The sequence below is a fragment of the Sitophilus oryzae genome, unplaced genomic scaffold, assembly GCF_002938485.1.
Source record: "Sitophilus oryzae breed Bouriz unplaced genomic scaffold, Soryzae_2.0 scaffold_177_pilon_pilon, whole genome shotgun sequence".
Taxonomy (NCBI): Eukaryota; Metazoa; Arthropoda; class Insecta; order Coleoptera; family Curculionidae; genus Sitophilus; species Sitophilus oryzae.
In genome coordinates this window covers 6,829,418-6,851,404 of record NW_022146479.1, presented here as the reverse complement: position 1 = coordinate 6,851,404, position 21,987 = coordinate 6,829,418, and the positions used below count along the sequence as shown (strand labels likewise).

The window sequence follows — 21,987 nt, the reverse complement described above, 5'->3', positions numbered from 1 at the left end:
AAACACTTAATGAACAATTAAAATAAAAGTACAAGACTATTTTAAATACTGTCATGAAGAATTGATATGTAAAAACATTATGAGTTGTCTTAACAAAAAATAGGGGTTAATATAAGCTAAACACAATTATTAGATGGTTATAACGACCAGCAGGAAATTTTATTCTAGCAACAGTCATTTGTATATCACAGAAAGAAAATAAATAGAAATACATTTCATTAACTAAAAATACTCTACTCTGGCGGCAGTTTACTGTCTTGACATTAGCACAATCTTTATTCTTATAGTGTGACATTAGTAAGTAAAACTATCTATTAAAATATTCCATTAAATGTTCATAAATCATTTAAAGACAATTTAAATTTATGTCACAAATGAAATTAAACAGACATATGTATTCAGCATTATATATTTAGCAATATTAAATAATAAAGCATTACAACATGTACATATTTCTTCCTTTTTGCACTAACTTTAATTTTGATACAATCTGAGCTATTCCAATTAAAATTCGTAAACAATACAAACTGGCTGAGAACTTTTATCATAATATAAATTTTGGACATTATTTCACCTAAAACATTTCAGTGTCTGAAACTTTTAAAATTAATTATGTTCTGGATGTTACAGTAAAAATCAAGTTATGTAAAAACTGTTACTGATTCAAGTATATCACTCTTGAAACTGCTGCCTTTCTGATTGTGTGGAATTTAAGATGACATAAACAAATATATTAATTTTTCTAAATTTTTCCTGGCTATATCAAATTATTTATAAGGTGTAAGATGGAATCACATTTATTTTAATTTCATATCTCTTATGCCAATATGGAATGTGGTATATGTTTATTATATCTTAAAGCTATCTTGTTATATACAAATGTATCAACTCATAAGTGAAAACTACAGATAGTTAAGACATATTTTATCAAGTTTCGCTTTTAGATGCTTCCAGGGTTTTTATTATATCAAGAAAATATTTTGTAAAACTTGTTTGCTAGTCTGGTATGATATTCCAAGAAGGAATACGAAAATTAACTTTACTTTTCTAATCATAAAAATGTACTTTAAATATTGAAGGGGAAACATTAACTAGAATTATATTTGTCAAATTAAATAGGTCTTACAAGCTTCAGTTAATTTGTTATAGCAGAACTTACTTGACTAGAACAAAAATCAATAGATAATACGACTTAATTAAGTTTCGTGGTGATTAAAAATACACGTAAAATCGAAATTTTACAAAAAAATATTGTCTAGAAATAAGAAAAAAATATATGAAGATTCATTAACTGTATCTTAGTAAATATATTCAGGACATATTAGGTTTGTTCCAACTTCTACAAGAATGTTTACTGTACCGTCGTCACATATACACTGATATAATTGTAACCTATTTTATTTAATTAGCATATGGAGATGGTACAGTGGCAGGGTTCTTGATACTTCTTGGAACAAACTTATTTGTATATTATTACTGGAATGCGTGAATAAGACTAAATCAAGACAATAATTTTATTATGCTAAGCCATCCAACAGTCTTTGGTATGATTTTTTTACCCCCACAAGTAACAAGTTCTTGCAAAGCCCAAGGTACAACCTATTATAGAAAGCTAAAGGCTATTTGGTATTTTCACATATCCATTAAAAATGGGAGACAGTACATTATTTTCTCTCTTCTTTCTTTTCAATTGGTAATAGAAGGATGCGATTCTATCATCAATCTGATTAATGAAAGCCAGCGAACTGTAAAATTTGTGCAGAGCGCGCAGGTCTTGCTTGTATTGTCGTCAGTCAGATGAACTAATTCTAATTAAAAATAGATCAATCTGCGTCTCAAACACGAAACTCAAAAAAACAATTCCCAATCTTTTTATATAATTATCATCTACAAATAGGCACTTTCAAACCTCTCAATTAAATTTAAATTAAATGTAAACGGGATTCTCTTGCCCGGTCAGCAAACGGAACATGGAAGTTGGCATTGTCTTCATTAGAATCTAAAAATTAAAACAGTATGAGTTATGAGTCGTAAGATGACTGGCGTTACCTCAGATTAAATATACTAAAAAATACAGCACGCCACCACAATAGCATTGGAAGTGTTCTCCACAGATTTTTGTCGCTCAAAGCAGGATCAATATTCGCGCAGGCGCCATGACCAATATGACAGTGCAATACTCATAAACCAACAATTGTTTCTAATCTTATCTTGAGGACGTTTTAAACCAAAACGCTGTATCTTTTCTATATTTAATCTAAAGACGTTACTTTTGTGGCCACAGAATTTAGGATAAAGTCTGGTCTTAGACCCATTATATTTTAAAAATCACACCTTCCTGATAGTTTTAGATATTTTTCGATTTACGCCTTATTCTCTGTGACCACCAAGTTGGCTACACTTACTTCGCCTACAGATGTTGCTAGTAAATTAACGATTTTCTCATGAGGTACGGCAACAACGCTTTGGTTGTTTATCTCTATAATCCTGTGTCCTACTCGCACACCACCCCTCTCCGCTATTCCACCCCGCAATAAACTACAAATCTACAACACGATTTAATAAATACAAAATTTTTCAAAAAAAATATAAAATATAGGCTTGGTGCATTTTTTTCTGTATACGGCAGACATCAGAAATTTTCGCTATGTATTTCACGCCGTCCCGGTTACAGTTCATGTTGATCGCATTAAAATAACATTGAAATCGTGGCTTTGTCATAATACCGTATGATCAATGACGTTTCCCATTTAAATTTACATATAAAATGACAGCGATCTTCATTTCATAGCCATCGCTGACGCTGTTTTTTTTTCAATCATACGGTATTTAAATATTTTAGTTTTTTGCTAGTGGCAGTTATTGAAACTATAAAACACTCAGATACGAGTTTTGAGTTTTTTTCCCGGATTATTTTATAGCTTCATCACACTGATTTTATCAAAAGCAAAAATGGATTCAAGCAGTTCGACGAAACAAGTGAGCAAAGTGCTCGTTACATAATCAAAAAATGAAACAGACATATACTATGAGAGGATAAAATATAATTTGCAATATTAATAGTATACTTTTTTTTAATCAACTAGTGATTAAATATTTTATGAACATCTTCTAAAATTATAATTATGTCCCTTAAAAAATTGCGTTATAGCCGAAATAGCGTCAATTATGACTCCACTAGCAAAACCGGTGCGTAAACCTATGCTCGCTACCGTAGTTGAACTCATCTAACAAGTTTTTGTAGCTTGCTTTTGAATATATCAAAATATTTACATTTTTATTTTTAGAATTTTCACACATTATATTTCCTAACATTTTTAGAATAATTATATAATAAAATTTTCGTGTGCTCGCTAAAAATAAGATGTACTGAAAAAAGACAGAAGAGCAAATATTTTCCCAAGCGCATGGAATCTAGCGTCAGATTAAGTGGTTATGTAATAAATACTTCGTATTTTTGCTCTCTCTGACTTACTAGATTGCCATGATTGCCATAGCGATTAGCGTGTTTTATAAATATATAGTATAGCGATTCACTGGCATACATGTAAATGCCGACCCAAGTTTTCGCTTTCCAGGATGGTATACCAGTTGTTTACGATATTCTCCGATGGTGGCAGCACCGGCGGAGAATGCACCAAGCCTATACGTTTCAATAAAATTAGAGCGACGACTTAAAAACTATATGAAAACTCCATATAAAGTCTAACTCACGAAAAAATATCATTTCGTTATAATATTACTATAGAAACGCCACACCAACCAAATACAGACAATTTTTTCTTGTACAATCTAACGAGAATTACTAAATAAACTGACCGTCATAACATGCTTATACTTTATTTGTATCTTCACATGTTCATTTCTTCCAATTCGAATGTTCCATATGATGCAATCAGTATTTTTTCTTTTAGATTATTTAATTTAATGCATTCATATATTAGGAAGATATACTAGCCCTGGTCACTTCATCTGCTTGTTCTATATTTTCATTTTAATGCATGTGACAGAGATAAATATAAAAGACCGGTAGACAGACAGAGAGACAAAATAAAAAGCGGCATACAGTGTCATGTATACTACTGAAATGAAGATAATATATTTAAGCTAAATATAAACTATTACAGCTGTAGTAAAACGAATAACTAATTGATAAAAATAAAGTTCCAACCTTAGATGCAACATTTTTTATAAACGCCTACTTATGCGGTTTGAAATTTGGTGCAAAATCCGGCAATACCGCATAAAAGAAATGTATCAACCCAACTTGTATCTCCTTTTTAATACATTTGATTTTCCATTAAGCTGTCGACACGTGAAAATCCAGAACACGCAGTTTCGATGACCAGATCGGTATATTACCATTTTATAATAAAAACTCACTCTAATTTTATTTATAAAATATAAAATAGATTTATACACTGACACTGATCAATATGCCTCCGAAGAAATAACTTAAAATTAAAATAAAAATATTTTTAATGTACAAAGCCATAGATGGCTAAATAATCTAGAACACTTACCACTCCATTTTGTACGCTGAAACCCAACTGGTATTTCGTGTCTGGTCGTTTTATTTTTACTTCGACAACTGGCGCACACGGCACTACAGTTAATTTAACTACCGTTTGATTTTTCGAGTTTTTAATGTAGTTCTGGCATGTGGATAGTGGAAGGCCCACCAGGCTGACGCCATTAATTGCGATGATCTGATCACCGATGTTCAGTTGTCCGCACCTGGCCGCTGCACCCGCTGGTGCTAAGTTTGCTATCACAACAGTGGGAAGCATAGATCCCCATCCAGACTCCACTATCACTACTCCTAATATTTCTCCTTTAGCTTTTGGAACTACTACCTGTAAATATAACCCTTTTTCTTTACCATATCCTATACTCATAAATTTCTTACTTCTTTTTGCATTTCCTTTTTTGCAAACATCTGTAGTTCGTCGCCGAAAATCTCTTGCGAGTTCAGCACTTCCTGATAGTCCATCTCTTTGACAAAACTGTGATCTTCGATTCCATTCGCTTTGAGAAACTCCATGTAAGCCACCTGGAAGGCTTGTCCAATGGATTGAGCTATGAATTGAGCTTCCTCGCTTTCAAAAACGTGGCATATCATTTTAGGAGTCCTATTGATCTTTGGAGCGTCTTCCACCTCGTGAGGCACAAACCTTCTTCGAGCCATTAGTACTACTAAATCACCTATATCAGCTATATAAGATATCGTTCTCAATGCGTGGTCCATCATAATTTCTTTTAAATCCGTATTCAACACCTAAACATAGCGTTCAAAGTTTGTTAGTTAAAATATAGAAAATTTAATAAGGAACATCTTACCATTATTTTTTCGGTAGATATAAAGAGATCTACTTCAGTACTAGGCTGAGTTTCTCCGTCTGGGGCCTAATAATATAAGAATTAATTAATTTTTATGCTTGCTATAGCTTATGAATGTCTTACCAAGGCCTGCCATGATCCCAAACAAGCAGCAATAGAACAATAAGTTAATGGTTAGAAAACGTTAGCAAGGTATATACTAGATTAAATACTGGATAAAAAATATAAATCATAATATAGTATAAGATATAAATAAATTTGAAATAAATGTAAGACATGCACTTTATAGCTAAATTATAATAAATACGTTAGTATATTGAGATGATGTTTGGAAATCGACACGTAATAACTTTGATTTTATTGCGATAGGTAGGTTATACAACTGTTGTATTAAACTTGGAACATATAATGTGTTGGTGCAATAGACCAGATCTCTTGATAGCTGATATAAAAATTTCTATAATTTCATTATTTTGGTATGTTATAAAAATTTGGTATTATCAAATGCGACCAGCCCAAAAAAAATGTCAGTCAAGGAAATAAGTGCTTAAATTTTTTGACTACTTCTAAAAAATATATATAGCTTTGCTGTATCAATTGCACCAACACAGAGTGTGATCAAAAAGTTTAATGATTGAGCGAGCTTTGGGCGATGACAGGCAAACAATTCTTAAAGTAAATTAGATTAAAAGTAAATAGTAAAAAAATAGAAATCCGTAGACTTGGCTTCGTCTACAGGTTGGGTAACAAACCTCTAAAGTACACAGTGTCACAGCGGTGTGGATGACGTAGCAACCATTGGAAATTTTAGCGCTGTTGTCAGATGGTACTTATTATCACGTTATAATCGCCCGAATCCAAAAAGCTTTGAATCCTTATAAAAAGAATAAAGACATTAAAGTAATAGCCAAACAAACTTTATGTTTATTGGGCTGTCCCCTTATTCACAACCACTATTTCTTTTCATAATATATATTGAGAATGTAAATGTATGTATTGTATTTATAATGTAAATTGTAAAAGACTCTGTAAATAAACATTATCATATTATTAACTTTTATTATTTATTATTCTCATTTGAGTCTTACAACCCGCAGTTCCGCATGCATCTTCGGTGGAGCGGCGGAACTAATGCCTAGCTATACCCTGGTTACAAAAGCAGCTGTGGCTTCATTGGTAAGGCGGTCGTTAATCTCTGGGGTAAGTTTTTTTTAGATTGCACGCGAATTATCAGATCGATTATCGTTTATTCGCATGCGGAACTGCGGATTGTAAAGTTTCACGGTCCGGCTAGATGCAAGAATTAATCCAAAATCTTTTTTTCATAAATATCGTAATTTTCAAGTCTTTAGTCTTTTCTTCTTTCAAAACGTAATGGTCAAAAAGGTAAAAACTGGCAACGCTGCAAGCAGTGATACCGTGCACTTTAGACGCTTGTGGCATGGTGCAGTCTCCGCCGGTGCTGCCACCATCGGAGGTTACCGTAAACAGCCGACCAAATAAATATACGCGATTAAAAGAAAAGTTTCTACGTCCCACTAGTCAACTCGCATACCCAACAATGTTGCCGTTTGCTGTCGCCTTATTTTATGAACGGTTTTAAGAACGGCGGAAAGTAACGCCTAGCTATAGCCAATTTTTCAAGAGCAGCTGTGGATCCATTGGTCACGCCATCCCAGGATCGTGTCCCAAACCAAACCAAACTTTTTACAGCTGTTTTAATTTGGTTAGTCTCTGGGGTAAGTTTTTTTTGTTTAGATTGCACGCGAAATACCCGACCTTAGACTAAGTACCCGACCGATTATCGTTTATGCGCGTGCAAAACTGCGAAATTAAGGGATAACGAACAGCAACATTGTTGGGGTATGCGAGTTGACTAGTGGGACGTAGAAGCTAGTGATTAAAAATGACTACACGATTCGTTACATTATTTGACACATTACAGTATAATTTGTGAAAAAAAAATAAAAATTTAAATATTTTAATCTTAAGAACGTCTAACTAGGGCTATATGGGCTGTAACGATTTATTTAAAGGTACATAATTATAATTTTAGAAGTTCATAAAAAAATTAAGCCACTAGTTGATTAAAAAAAACGTATACTATTAGTATTGATCAAATTATATTTTATCCTCTCTTAAGTAGCTGGACAGTTCTGATTTGTTCCGTACTGAGCGCTGCTGTCGGAATTTTAAAACATCGGTTGAAATGCACCAAGCCTATAGTTTTGTTGCTAGTGGGTTTAGATCCGCGGAGACAATTTAACACTGTGTAATTTGGTCGGTGTTTCCCCTAACCTTAATATACATCAGCTCGATGGATAAACTGTTTGATCATACCGGTACCAAATAGAAAGGAATATGAACAGACCTTTATTTTTGTCACGGCAAGTTCTACCATGTTTTTCTTGAACTTTTTTCTGCGTTTTCTACCCCCTTCCTCGTCAACTTCGACTGAGCCAAGGAAAAGCAAATGAAACACGGTGCCCGTCGCTCCAACACCACTGCCAAAAGGACTGATTGTGTCGCAAAACGGTGGCTCTTCTACGGAAATATTTTTTAACCATTGCTTGTACCGGTGTACAATTCAAAATCCACTTAGTACAACATTCAACGTACACTCTAGACCCTTTGTACACCACCAATTTTATTTGTCTGATTTTGTCGATGTTCCGAATAGTGAATTCTGATAAACATGTTGATATTTTCTGACCTCCGTATGACTAATATGGTGAATTATTTTATTAAATTTAGTTCTAAATAAATTTATTTTGCGGTATAACCATGATTTTCGTAAACTTCATAAGAATAATTTTACCCAGTTTGGTTCTCATTGAAAGGGTAAATACAAACGAAATATTTAAAAGAAATTTTTTTGTTGAAACTACTTCGTAATATGACAATGTTAAGAGTTATTTTTTAAGTATATGTAGTTAAAAATAAATATAAAAATGTGGTACGCATAAAAAAATTAATGTGGTTTATTTCTATAATTGTTCGTAATAGAAACTGATATGATTAGTATTAAAACCAGTAATATGTTGCGCACAAATAGAGAACAACGGTATACGGTCGAGTCGGCCTACAAACACGTAAACGTTTACGTACGCATGCCCATTTCTTATATTTTTTATTTTTTATGCACGTAAAAGATTCTTTACGTCTACGTCTACGTACCAGCAGCGGCCGACTCGACCGTATACCGTTGTTCTCTAATTTAAAATTACAGTGAATACAAATATGTTGAATATGGATAATGTAGGTGGCAACACTGCAAGGTTTAGATCTCAGGTGAATAAACAAGTGGCACTAAAAAGTTTTTTAAAATTTCCGGGAAAATGTCAAGAAAAATATTAATTAAAATTATTAATATTATTCTTAATTATTAACAACATTATTTAAATTATTAATATTATTCTTGTATAAGAAAATTTTATTTTATATTTTTACTATTTAAATAAGGGGTAGGGTAACATGTTTCGGGAATCAAATTCCGAAATTTGTTGCCGTAATCCCAAAAAATATAAAATTTTCAACAATTTTTTTTCATAAAAAAACCTCATAGGCGTGTTTCTGGGGCCGAAATATACTACCAGTTAAAATATCTGTACTTATTTCTGGGATACCCTGTATATTGCATTTTCTTAACAGTTTTACATCACTCTTAACTAGTAAAGACCAAGAAATAAATTTAATATGTATCTGATAAGACTTTCAAAGAACCAGGAGTCATTTAATTAAGAAATAATTAATATATGATAAGTGATGATGGTGTAACAAAGTCTCTTACAGAATATCTTATATCATACACAAAAAATAATTCTTTAGTTAAAAGTTCATAAAATTAAACTTGATTATCATTTACACTGTGTAATTTCTAAATTTCTTATTATACATTTTAAGGAGTTTAGCATTTTCTTCCTAGGAGCATATATTATGTTTAAGATATTCTGAGTGTAGGTTAAAACTCAAAAGGTAAAAGTGAGTACTAAAATCGATTCGAATTTTGAATTTTTGGGACAGGAAACAATGATTAAAAAATGTACCCAATGGTTACCCGTAAAAACAGCTTTATTTTTAAATAATAAATTAGAATTAAGAGTTTTACTTACACTTAAATAGAACCGATTAGTAATTGTGGCACAAGGTATGCAATTAAAATTACTACGTCTTACTGATTCTTTACTTGTATTTACCCCCTTAATTTCAACGCCAATCATACTTGACATAAGGCAGAGAATGAAACGGCAAAAATCTTGTATTTTGATTTGGTTGTAAAAATGTACTGCAATTTGCAAAATGTACTGTTGACAATTATTCTAATAATCGTAAATTAATAATAATCAGATCTCATAATACTATTTATGAAAATTTCTCTGTAATCAAAGTTTATATCCAGTACCTAAGAGTTGTGTCAAAGCCTTGTATCAAGTTGGTGTTGGTTTTACACGCTTGAACATAGGCATTAAATGAAGAGTACATAAGGCAGTATAGTACATACTAACTTATACCAGTTGTTAATGGATTTTATAGGACTCTGTATATTATCGATTGCATAATCAGTTTCAACGGCCTCTACACTACTCGCGAAATAAGCCGAAGTAGGTCAAAGCCGAATGGTGAAGAGGGTTATTTCCTGTTTCCTCGTCTAATGAAAATAAGCCGAGACGAGACAAAGTTAAGCTAGGAAATAGAAATAACCCTCTTCACTATTCTACCTTGACCTACTTTGGGTTACTTCGCGTGTAGTGTAGAAGCCGCTTTACACTAATCGGTCCTATTAAATGCTGTCCCATCTGTAATAGGCATATTTTCACGAGACACCGCCAAGTACAAAGCGCTTACCATTAATTAATGGTTGCATTGGTTGGATTGTGGCGTTTTCAGGTTTCAACTGACTCGGTGCGACTGAATTTACTTGAGATACATCCTCGAAACTCCCACTATCGGGACTACTATATGAATATTGCGGTTCATAGTTTTGAATGGTATGGTCAGATGCTTCCTGGAAGTGACAATTGCACGCGATCGTTCAAATTGTTTTTTTCTGCATTGCCACAACAACATTTAAAAAAATGCTAAGAATGTGGACAACATAGGGTGCGAGATCTCCCGCATAAGATGCAAACTCAAAGCCACATAAGTTATGTGGAAAACGACCGTTCCGAGGATCTATATACAGAAACAATACGCATTCAAAGCAAACGATATTAGAAATAGTGCAACACAAAGATTTAGGATAGTGCATTATCTACTTTCTATGTTTCAAACGAATATCAAGTCGAGTAAATAATACAGACGAATCAGGTAATTTTAGTCGGCTCTGGTTTTCTAATAAACATTAATATTTAATAACGGCACTGTTAAAAAGCGCGAGTAACGAAGAGACACGGGATAAAGGGACAATTTCATTTCATATACACCATATTCTAAAAACAAAGAGCATTAAGGCAACCAATCAATATACGCACATTAAGCGTGCATAATTCAGAACAGAGCAAAAATGTAAGTAATTAATAACGTCATCAACCCCGTTACTTCATTTTTACTCTATTTCTTTAATCGTGGAAGGGGGTAAAACTTACAAAAAACAGTATTAATTGAAAAATCTTCCAAATATCAAAAACACAAATTCGCGGAGATTCACAAACATTAAAATAAGTCTCATTTGCAATAACAATAATTATGTGAACATGCATAGACAATATTTAAGAAAAACTGTATAAATAAACAAAACAATGTTTCAGTAACGAACATTAGTAAAATAATACATAAAGATTAAATCTAAATTGCAGGGTAAGTATGTTACAGCCAGTTTTAAAGATATAGTAATAAAAATTACCTTAATTCTTGAAACGGCCTCTTCCGCTTGCATCATTCTTGTAGTCTTGGTTGGCTGGCCTTCACAAACAAGCTGTGTGGATCCCAGATATCTTGCACGAAATAAAACCCCTTCAATCAAAACTGAACGTTGTATTACATCTGGAAGAAAAAAAATTATTAAATTTCACAAATTATAAATGCCCACAGACTAGCAAATGCATAAAATCATTTTATTACATATTCTGCCAAGTTCTATAAACTAGATAATTTTAGGCCTAAATCCCCTATTTTGAAAATTGATCTGTTACGACACTACAGGGTGGTCCGAACTGTATTCCGGAAACTCTGGCAGCATATTCTACAGATAAAAATAAGTAAAAAAGTTTGTATAAATGTATGTCCTAAAATACTTAGTTTCTGTTTAAAAAGAGACCTTTTTTACATAAAACCATGGTAAATGTATATTTTTTTACTCAGTAGTTTTATACAGATACGGACGAAAAGTTGTTACTCTTCAAACCAGTTATAAATATATAGGTGGCGCCGTCTACAAGTAGGACACTGATTGACATCAAAATCAAATATCTCTTGTCAAAAAACTCCAATGTACCAATTTTCATCCAAATATTGACGTTACTTCATAAATTATTTGAAAAAAATCGAAATAAAATGAAACTTCTACACCCTGTATCTCCGAAACTAAGCATTTTAGGACATACATTTACACGAACTTTTTTCTCTATTTTTATCTGCAGAATATGCTTCCGAAGTTTCGGGAATACATTTCGGGCCACCATGTATATACCATAATCAATTTCTTATAAAATTATAGATATTTTAAAGTATTGGCCCTGGCTTAAAGTACATTTTTTTGTTTTTTTAATTTGATTTTGGTGACATTTTTTGACATGAGAAAATTTAACTATCACTATTTTCGGCAGTGAGAATAAAGTTATATTGCCCCCGGCTTTTAAAAAAAGATTACAATTTTGGACGATTAAAACGAAACGTCGTAGATTTCATCTGTAGGCCCTTAGTACTAGAATTCAAAAAACTATTATAAATAGTAGAAAAAAATATAGAATACTTGCATATTGATGCTAGTCTGCGAGTTTTGAAAAAGTTAAACAGCCTTTCTCTTAATTCGTGTAAGTACCTGCTCAAGGCGTTAAACTTACCGAAATAATTCCAAATGCCGAGCAAAGTCAAATAAAATAATTCTATTTAGACCAACACAACATATTCCATGTAAACTTACCTTCTTTGTTGCGTCCTTTCTTCTTGTCTTTTTCCTGAAAAAAAAAATCAGAATGTTACGTAGGAATAAACAAAAAACAGTCAACAGGAATGTTTCATTAGCTTTAAACAAGATTTTTGTATTTTACAGACGGATAAAACACAAAAAATATTTATAAAACAAAAACAAATATTTTTTACTCTGAAGATCGAATACGACGATCATTCATGCATAAATTTATTGAGTAATATTTTGGGGTGTTATACAGGGTGGCGCACCTCATTCGCCTCGGTTGATTATATGAAAACGGAAAGATGTAGAAACAAAATATTTTATGGGTATATGTGGGGAGGCAATTTGCACAATTTAAAATTATTTTGAAATATACAGGGTGTCTCAGATCTAAGATCCATACCAAAGTTATATTTTTTCTTATGGAACACCCGGTATTTTATTTCATTTTTGAATTTTTGGGCCCAAAAAAGGCATTTATTATAGGGGTTAAATATGTTTAAAATCTTTGTTTTTTTAAATATTTAAAGATATTTAAATATGCATGCTACAAAAGAATTAATTATTAACACCCTGTACATTACTTTTCAGAATTAATTCTTGTGCTGAGTTTAAAGGTAAAGAAATAAACTTTACTGAAAAAAATTATTGCTTCCTTAAATCTATACAGGGGTACCAAAAATTGGTGATCTATTTTAAGGATTTATTTTACATAAAAACTTTGTTATTTCAAATGCAACACCCTGTATTTCTTTAAATAAATCGAAGCAGATTCAAATGCTCTTTCAAACTATATTAGGGTTTCCTATACCTATCTATCTCAGATTTTGAATAAAAAGCGATTTTTAAATAAAATGGCAATCAAGATGGCTGGTATCGCCATAGAAATTTTCTAGTGACAGTTAGTAACTATTTTCAAAACCGACATTAGTTTATGGACATTATTATTTAAACAGTTTACTAAAATTTATCCACAATAGTTTAATAAGTCAGTATTCTTTATTTTATGAAGAAAAATAAAACCGTATCTGCTGCCGGCTGGCGGAACGAATTGATATGTTACTAGTGATTTTATTTTGTGAGGAAAATTAGTCAAGAGCTTATGCTTAAAGATATCCAAATAGGAATCTTCCTGATAAGTGTTCCTTTGAAAAACTACTTGTCCTATTTCCTATTTCGCAGAGTGTAGTTAACCTAACCTAACCTAACCTTTCGTTGGAAGTGAAGAAATTGAATTTGCCGTAATTGGCTCTTTTATAGAAAATCCATATATATCTACAAGTTATCGTAAAATAAAACAAACTACTTCTTCGTTTTTCTTGATAGAATAATAAATACGTCTTTATAAATATTATTATTTATTAAACTATTGTAGTTAAATTAAATAAAAGTATATAACTGGTATAAATTTAAAAGAAGTCTATAAACTAATTTCGATTTTGAAAATAGCTACTAATTGTCACTAGAAACTTGCCCTGACGACACTAGCCCTCTTGGTTACCATTTTATAGAAAAATCGCTCTTTATTCAAAATCTGAGCTAGATAGGTATAGAAAATCCTGATATAGTTTGAAACATCATTTGAATCTGCTTCGATTTATTTAAAAAAATACAGGGTGTTGTATTTGAAATAACGAAATTTTTATGTAAAATGAATATTTAAAATAGACCAGCAATTTTTGGTACCCCTGTATAAATTTAAGGAAGCAATAACATATTTAGTAAAGTTTATTTCTTCACCTTTAAATTCAGTACAAGAATTAATTCTGAAAAGTAATGTACAGGGTGTTAATAATCAATTCTTTTGTAGCATGCATATTTAAATATCTTTAAATATCTCAAAAACCAAAGCATTTAACCATATTAAACCCTTACAATAAAAGCCTTTTTTTGGGCCCAAAAATCCAAAAATGAAATAAAATACCGGGTGTTCCATAAGAAAAAATATAACTTTGGTATGGATCTTAGTTCTAAGACACCCTGTACATTTCAAAATAATTTTAAATTGTGCACATTGCCTCCCCACATATACCCATAAAATATTTCTTTCTACATCTTTCCGTTTTCATATAATAAACCGAGGCGAATGAGGTGCGCCACCCTGTATATGTAGTTAAACTTCAGGGAGCGATTTTTGAGCAATTTTAAGACAAAAGTTTGCTTACTTTTCAATATACAGGTTAAAAACTTATAGAAATTAATCGGCATATCCTATACATCAGTAATATTTAAGATAGTATATTTTTTCACAGTATGCTACATTTTTCCTATTAAGTTAAAACTAATAAAACACGCCTCTGACATAAAATGAATTAAATCATGCACGAGATATGAAGCTGAAAAGTCACTCTGGGGAAATTCTAGTACTGGGAAAAAAGTAAATAATTTTGTTAATAAAAATATTGTAAGGCCAGCCAGACGCAAGCCAAAAAAGTACTAAACTAACTTCTAGTGAACATTCGGACTTTCTTCACTGAACTTAGGCAAAGCGACTTTTTGGAAACGAGCAAGACGTTCGGTGAAGAGAATCTGAAAAATGCGCATGCCAGTTTCACACCTTTTTAGTTTTATTTGAAGACACTGATCCCTTTTGACTTTGAGGCGATTGACTTTTGTCAGATACAGCCGAGGGGGAGGGGGGAACGGAATTTTGAACGTCAGAGGGGGACACTAAAGGGATGGAACTTTCGTCTAAGGAAGTGAGCATTTGTTTGGGATTGGAAAGGCCAATTTGGGGCAATATCGTCCGACTTTTAGGTTTTCTCCAATCCTATTAATACAAACAAGGAGCGATTTAGAAACATGCTACATCAGTAATTAGTTTATAGTAGAAAAAGTGTTAACGCATTACATTGTTCTTTTATAAACCAGACAGAACATATAAAAAATTTCTCGCTTTGTTAAACAGAACTAATTGCAACAAGGCACTAAAATAACATAAAACAATGAACATTCAGGAAAAAAATTAAAAATATTTGATGAATATTTTCCTACTTCTGACCCGAAATTTATATACCAGTAAATTTCAAATTTATCAACAATGAAATTGGAGCAAAATACAGATATTTACCTTATCATCGTAGAATCCTTGGTCGTCTGTTCTTTGTTGTCCTAAAAGCCTATCAGTTTCTAAATCCGTGTCATTTTCTTCTGAAACAAATTCTTGAGTAACTATTAAAGTACAGGGTGTGCCAAAAACTTAACAATGAGCATAATTGGAAAATGCACGAAAATATTAAAACTGAGAATATACCAGATATTTATAATTACCTATATTTAATTCACAGTCACAATTTTAATTGGACTACTGATAAAGAGGTTGGCTATCTATGACGCCGTAAATTCTCTTGCGTAATGAAATAGAAGGAAACGTAACTTTCAGAACAAACCAGAAGTCAGAAAATGACCCATCAGTCAAGATAGATAATTTTTTAATAAATGGTGAAGACTAGAGATACGATTTTTTTCCCGATATATCGATAACTGATGTGTGTGTGATATATCGATAGATGATGTGTATTAGTGATTAACCTTTAATCCAAATTATGCCATTGCTAGTCAGATACAATTTGTTTTAGCTTACCATCTTCTGGTCCACTATTCGCTTTTCTTTCAGAATCTGCACTGGTTATGGATAACCCTCTTTGCCTAAAATGACTACCATAAAACAGTTTATATAATGGTCTTTTTAGAACAGAAAAGATAATATATTAAATTTTATTTCGTAATTTAAAAAAACTCGGAATAACATTTGAGTAAAAAAGTAAAAAGTATTTTGTCTGAGATATATTATTTTTATGATTTTTTTTTATAACAGGCATAAGAAACATATTATCTTCAAAAATAGTGGTAGTTTTTTTATAAAATAAATAAAATTTGTAAGTGTAACATTTCCAATAAAGATTCCTTATAAATTAAAAAAAAATCAGCAAAATTGGCACAAATATACATGAATATAAGTAGTTATTATTTTTTCTAAAAGCAAAAATATTTACCTGGGTACCCAAACGGGACTACCACAATTATCCTCGCATTCTTCTTCGAGGTGTCTTTGTAAAGGCAAAGTTTTAGTCCTTTGAAGGGTTAATCTGATGTCTTTAATTGCTGCTTCCACCTCGTTCGATTTTTCGCCACTAACCATGCGATGAGGTGCCGGAGCCGGTGGCGGAGGTGTTTTTTCTGCAAACAGAAAACCATAAAAATATCTTCTATTAAAAATAAGTTAAATAATTTACCTGCTGAATCGTTTTGTGATAGATTTAAAGGCTCCTCAAAACTGTTTAGATTGGTCGGGGATGCATTTACGCTTCCTTTTTCAGGCGATATTCCATTTTCAGAATGCTTATTGTTACCCGGTTTCACTTTGCAAAGACCTAAGAGAGTTTGCATGAATAATATACGTATATATACATATATCTATAACACGGGTAAATAATTACCTTGATTTATTTCGCGTTCTATTTCGGTAATTTGTCGCTTCATCAGCATAACAGTGGGATTATTATTATCTGTATCACTAGCATGACCTGAGGAGAGACCATCTTCCAAAACTGGCATACTGGAATATAAGCGTAAAGAATCGCCAGGAACAGCCAAATCATTATTAGATCCTGTAATTACGATTTAAACTTGCCATATTAAATATATTTGGTTAAAATTAGGAAAAAAATTACCTAAAAGGCCTCCAGAAGGTGCCAGTTCATTTTCCAGGAGCATTAAAGAAACTTCACTATCTAAATCGCCACAATTTGAGTCGCAGTCGGTGGTTTCAGGCGAAAGAGTGAAATTTCTACTATGACCCACCTGAAGTCCCACTTCTGTTTCTCCTAAATCTCCACTAGAGCCTGTACCAATGGACAGGTCCAAAAAATTATTTTCATGCTCGACAAAGTCACGCTCCTAAAACAGGAACATGATATTTAGACTATGTATAAAAGCTTTAAAACAGCCTAAACTCATAAGAGTACTAAAATATTATGCCAATCACATATACGTGTAGGGATGGGATTTTTTTCGATATATCGATAACAAGAGGTGACTTTAAAATTATCGATATATCGTTACCTATCGATGTATTGAATTGATATCAATCAAAATATTGGTATACTGATAGTTATCGATATATCAAAATTTATTTTTGTGGGTATATTTTTATTTGCCTTTTTAAAAGACTTAATAACGCCATTTTTTTTCGAAATCATATTGTATTAGTTGTACATTTCAAAATTATTATATGAAATAAGGTATATTATATTTTCAGTTTTCCTTTAAATTTCATAAGACGAGATTTTTTTATACTAAATACTTCGGAGTAAGGCTGGATTTTCTCGATATATCGATAGCTATTGATGATTATCGAAATGCCAAAAAGCAAGCTGACCTCAAAATTATCGATACCTATCGATATACCGGTAGTTATCAACAAACCTGTAACTATCGGTAATTCGATGCTTATTGATGTATCGATAATTATCGACACTAATCGTCAATACTAAATATACCGATAGGTTAATCTGCGATAAGTTATCGTTATCATGTAAAATCCATTATCGCCCATCCCTATTTACGTGTTACAAAATTAACAAATTCCAAATCCAGAAAAATGTTTTCAGGCCATCTATAATAAGCCTACCTGGTATGGAATTTTAGAATTTGTTACACATTTCCTTGGAGAATCAATGCGCATGCAAAAATCAAGTTCACTGCTTCGACCGTTAGCTAATCTTTTTCCTACATACGAATTTCCAGATTCACTTGCCTGTCGTCTCAATTCGTACTCTAAGTCCTGAAATTCCGTATCGAGCCTCGTTTCTTCCTCTTCTGGAGGGCATTTGAAAAATTCTTCCAGAACTTTGCGAGTTTCCGAGAACTCGTACAGATAATCAAAAGTAGAGGCATTTATGCTTGGCGGCGAAGACGTTCTCTTTAAGAAGGAAGTTATACTTTACTTAAACCTCGATACCAATTAGACCAAAACTTACATTGTAAGAGGTGTTTTCTAGATTGAGGCTTTTTTCTCGTTCGCTTGGACTAGGACTGGTGACTATTCTTTGAGGAAAACCAGGCCTAGGAGGATAAACACTGGGAGAAGCCAGTAAACTCTGTGCACTGGGAAGCTGAATATGTGAACTATTTGTTACAGTTTCTCTAGGACCGTAGCGTTTTGGGGAACCCTCGTAAACAGCTATGGGTAAACTCCCAATAACCTGTATTTAAACATGTTTATTAAATAAGTAGAATTTAAGAAATATCACAGACTCACTTTAGTTACTTTGTCAATATCATTATATAAATGTGTAGCCACAAAATTACTGGATTCATCATGTTGCTCATAATTTTCAGATTTATCTTTATCATCTGACCAAGTTTCACCTATATCATCGAATACTACTACATCTCCAGAGCTAGCCATGTTACTTGAATTTACTAAATGCTCTGAAGAATTTTGTACAGCTTTTTCATGAGTCATCGAACAAACTTCAGAAGAAAAAATGGTTTCCGTATATTCTTGTGAATTCCTCGCCTGCCATTAAAGTTGCAATAATACTCTCAAATAAATAAAATAACATTGCACTTACCTTCTTTATTTCGTTATTTTTTGCTCTCAATTCCCAAACGCCCTGCCTCATTGGAGATTTTTGACTTTTTTTCTCCCCATCTTCCCCCAACAAATGACTACTTTTAGATTTTTTCACCGCTTTCGTTCTACTCTGAGAGTACAATTCTCGTCCACCCGCAATTTCAATTATCCTTTAATACACGATAGTAGAAAATAAAACTAAAATAATAGTAAATATTTAAAAAAATACCTAGAATCTCTCAATTTATACGTTCCAACAGAAACTTTCTGATCAGAAATACTATCTTCATCTTGCGAGTATAGTTGAGAATTATTGTCTCTAGTAACAGTACAGGAACTGTCTGCCAACCATCTATAAAAAATATACGTATATGACAGACAGTTAAACTACTAATAAACTTGGCTAGATTAAACGAAAAATAAGAAGCAGATCTTTTTGTCGTTAATGAAAACTAGAAAGCCACTTTCCAGATATATCTTTATAAACTTTAAACATTCTGATATAATCTTGTTAAAGCCCCTTACTACACATAACGTTTAACCTATGTGTTAAAATGGTCAGATTAGACGAAAAACTAACATATTATATAGTTACAGTAAAGTTTTACATGCCATTTTAAATACTTTTTTCGTAAAGAATATAGAGGAAGCACTGCTTTTATTAATTACAACATTGTCTTTAGTAAACTTAAAAAATAACAACCATTTTACTACATTAACCATTTTACTACAAAATAGTAGTTATGGTGATTTATGGTTTAAGCTAATTGTGAAAATATAGTATCTTTACTAATTATTAAATTTCCCTAAATTTTTTTGTAAAATAACAATATTTTATGAAACTATGCAAAAACATTAGATTTTTAAGCTGGTTGTTATAGATAGTGTATTTTTTTGTTAATTTACTTACATTTGTGTACATTTCAGTTTTCTAGACAATCTTCTATCTAAATTCAGTTCTAGTAAAACAATCCATTTTTTGCACCTACACACAATGTTTTACTTTTTACCTGTGATATTATTACAACTATTACCACCTAAGAGAAGTTTTGCCTGAACCATAGGTATTAGAGCTAACAGGCCAGAACAGGTAAGACTGACTGATAAAATGTTATGTGTAACGGGCTTAAGCATTCTTGTTGAAAATTCTGTAGACTTTTTTGGGTAATTATAGTAGTCCACACAAATTTGAGTTACATTTGAAATATAAAATAATACTTCTCTATTGTCTATCCTAAGCATATCAAGAACACGACTATGTTCAACGATGTTTATCAATGTTTATGAATGAGGATTAGCAAAAATCTGACAGGTTATGATTTGGAGCAAAGAGAAAAAAAACAGGTAGAGGACAATACAAGATCTGCTTACCTATCGTTTTCATTGTGGGTATTCATGGCAGTGTTTGTAGCATTTTCAACACATTCGTGTTCCTTTTCTGAACCACCGATAGGATTTAAATTAATATCACTTCTGGGTCTACACTTGGGAAATAACTTACTAATTTGTTCCGTATTTTCACTTACATCGATATTATCCAAAGGCAAAGTCAAGCTGGTCATTTCTAATTATATAACTTCCATGTTACAGATCTTAAAATCACAGTAAAATCGATTTTTAAAATATTTCTCCATTTTTACTCAACAAACACATCTGTAATTTGACATATGATACAAATGAATCATGATTGGGCCTGAATATACCCCCACTCCACAACTATCAATTTATAATTTTTTAAATATTTAATATCGGCTTTTTGAAACTCTAATTTGTATGAAATCCTTTATAAATAAATTTCAGTAATTAATACGGATTATTGTACTTGACATAGTGTATATAAACTAAATATTTTCTTTAAATCACACTCTACACGCATACTAAATTTTACATATTAATACTTACTTTAATTTATAAAATCATAATATAAATTCTATTTGAAGTAATTATAATATTTTAAATTATCCAACACGTTCAATTTTTAGACAAATCAATATTTATTTACACATTCTCACTATTTTCCTTAATATTTATATATATGATATATTATTTAGTGATGATTGCGTGATGCTAATATAGACAAATCTCTAAATATTTTGGTAATTAAACTTGTTTATTTTACTTGCTCGAGATCACTAGCGTGTACCGCACTGAAATATCACGAAAATTTAGGGTCAAAACATCAATATCCACCCAAAATCAATACTTCCCTAATACACTGTGCTAATAATGTAGGGTATATTTTAATAGAATTGTCCCACATTTGTTATTTTAATTATCAGTTATATACCTAATAATACTTTAAATTTAAAGAAATAGAACTACACATAATATTTATCAAAATAAATAAATTTTCAAGAAATTTTTTAAACATTATTAAAAGACATGCGCCGAAATTCCACGACGCCGCAGATCAGAAAGTTTAAAGATTGGTTTAAAGAGACAACCAATACGAAAAAGATCCTCATACAACATTATAATAAAGAAACAAATAATAATTAAACTTTATAAAATTATTACCAGAAAATGCTCTCAATTTATTAATATAAAAAAATATAAAACTGTTAAAAAAAAGTAATTATATTTTGAATATAGTGTACCTTTTGATCAGTAGATGGCAAAGCAAGAAAAATATTTTCGACAAGTTTCCGATAGATGCTCATCGGTAAATCCCAAAAATTCAATGTTATTGTGGCTGCCTAACAAACAATGAAACAATCTTGTCAGAGTATATTCTTTAGTGTGTTCTGTGAGCAGCGTTGTGCTTGCTATTACAATTGTACTAGATCTATTACAATTAACCAATTGCTATTACGCTATTACTACAATAGCAAAAATCCCTATAATCTATTACAATTATTTGAAAAAAATCACCTTCAACTTTTTTTTGACGATTTTTGTTCGAGCGCTATTGTCTCTCCCACATTCTTCGGCGGCCGCTAAAAAGAAGTTTTCAGATTTAAATTTAATTAAAACAAAAAACAGGAACAGATTTAAA

At 31.7% G+C, this 21,987-nt stretch overlaps 1 protein-coding gene across 16 annotated transcripts; it reads right to left on the bottom strand.

Annotated features, from left to right (window-relative positions):
* Window positions 1-393: 393 nt before the first annotated feature.
* On the bottom strand, window positions 394-21,675 carry LOC115882361 (amyloid-beta A4 precursor protein-binding family A member 1-like). Of its 16 annotated transcripts, none has more exons than XM_030900395.1 (24): window positions 21,590-21,675; window positions 20,364-20,584; window positions 19,222-19,344; window positions 18,991-19,162; window positions 18,675-18,935; window positions 18,394-18,618; window positions 18,045-18,335; window positions 17,086-17,311; window positions 16,852-17,022; window positions 16,648-16,785; window positions 16,408-16,591; window positions 15,996-16,069; window positions 15,483-15,562; window positions 14,970-15,182; window positions 12,422-12,455; window positions 11,183-11,322; window positions 10,186-10,345; window positions 7,712-7,884; window positions 5,464-5,469; window positions 5,341-5,406; window positions 4,910-5,278; window positions 4,524-4,856; window positions 2,406-2,546; window positions 394-1,999 (listed from the first exon to the last, which is right to left on the bottom strand). In XM_030900395.1, the coding sequence occupies exons 2-24, from the start codon at window positions 20,552-20,554 to the stop codon at window positions 1,928-1,930; spliced, it is 3,843 nt and encodes a 1,280-aa protein (XP_030756255.1). In that variant the 5' UTR covers window positions 20,555-20,584; window positions 21,590-21,675; the 3' UTR covers window positions 394-1,927. The 16 variants fall into 16 exon arrangements, with proteins under 16 accessions (XP_030756255.1, XP_030756253.1, XP_030756258.1 ...); XM_030900393.1 differs by lacking the exon at window positions 21,590-21,675 and adding an exon at window positions 20,895-21,307; XM_030900398.1 differs by lacking the exon at window positions 21,590-21,675 and having other exon boundaries at window positions 20,364-20,430; window positions 20,494-20,829.
* Window positions 21,676-21,987: the final 312 nt, after the last annotated feature.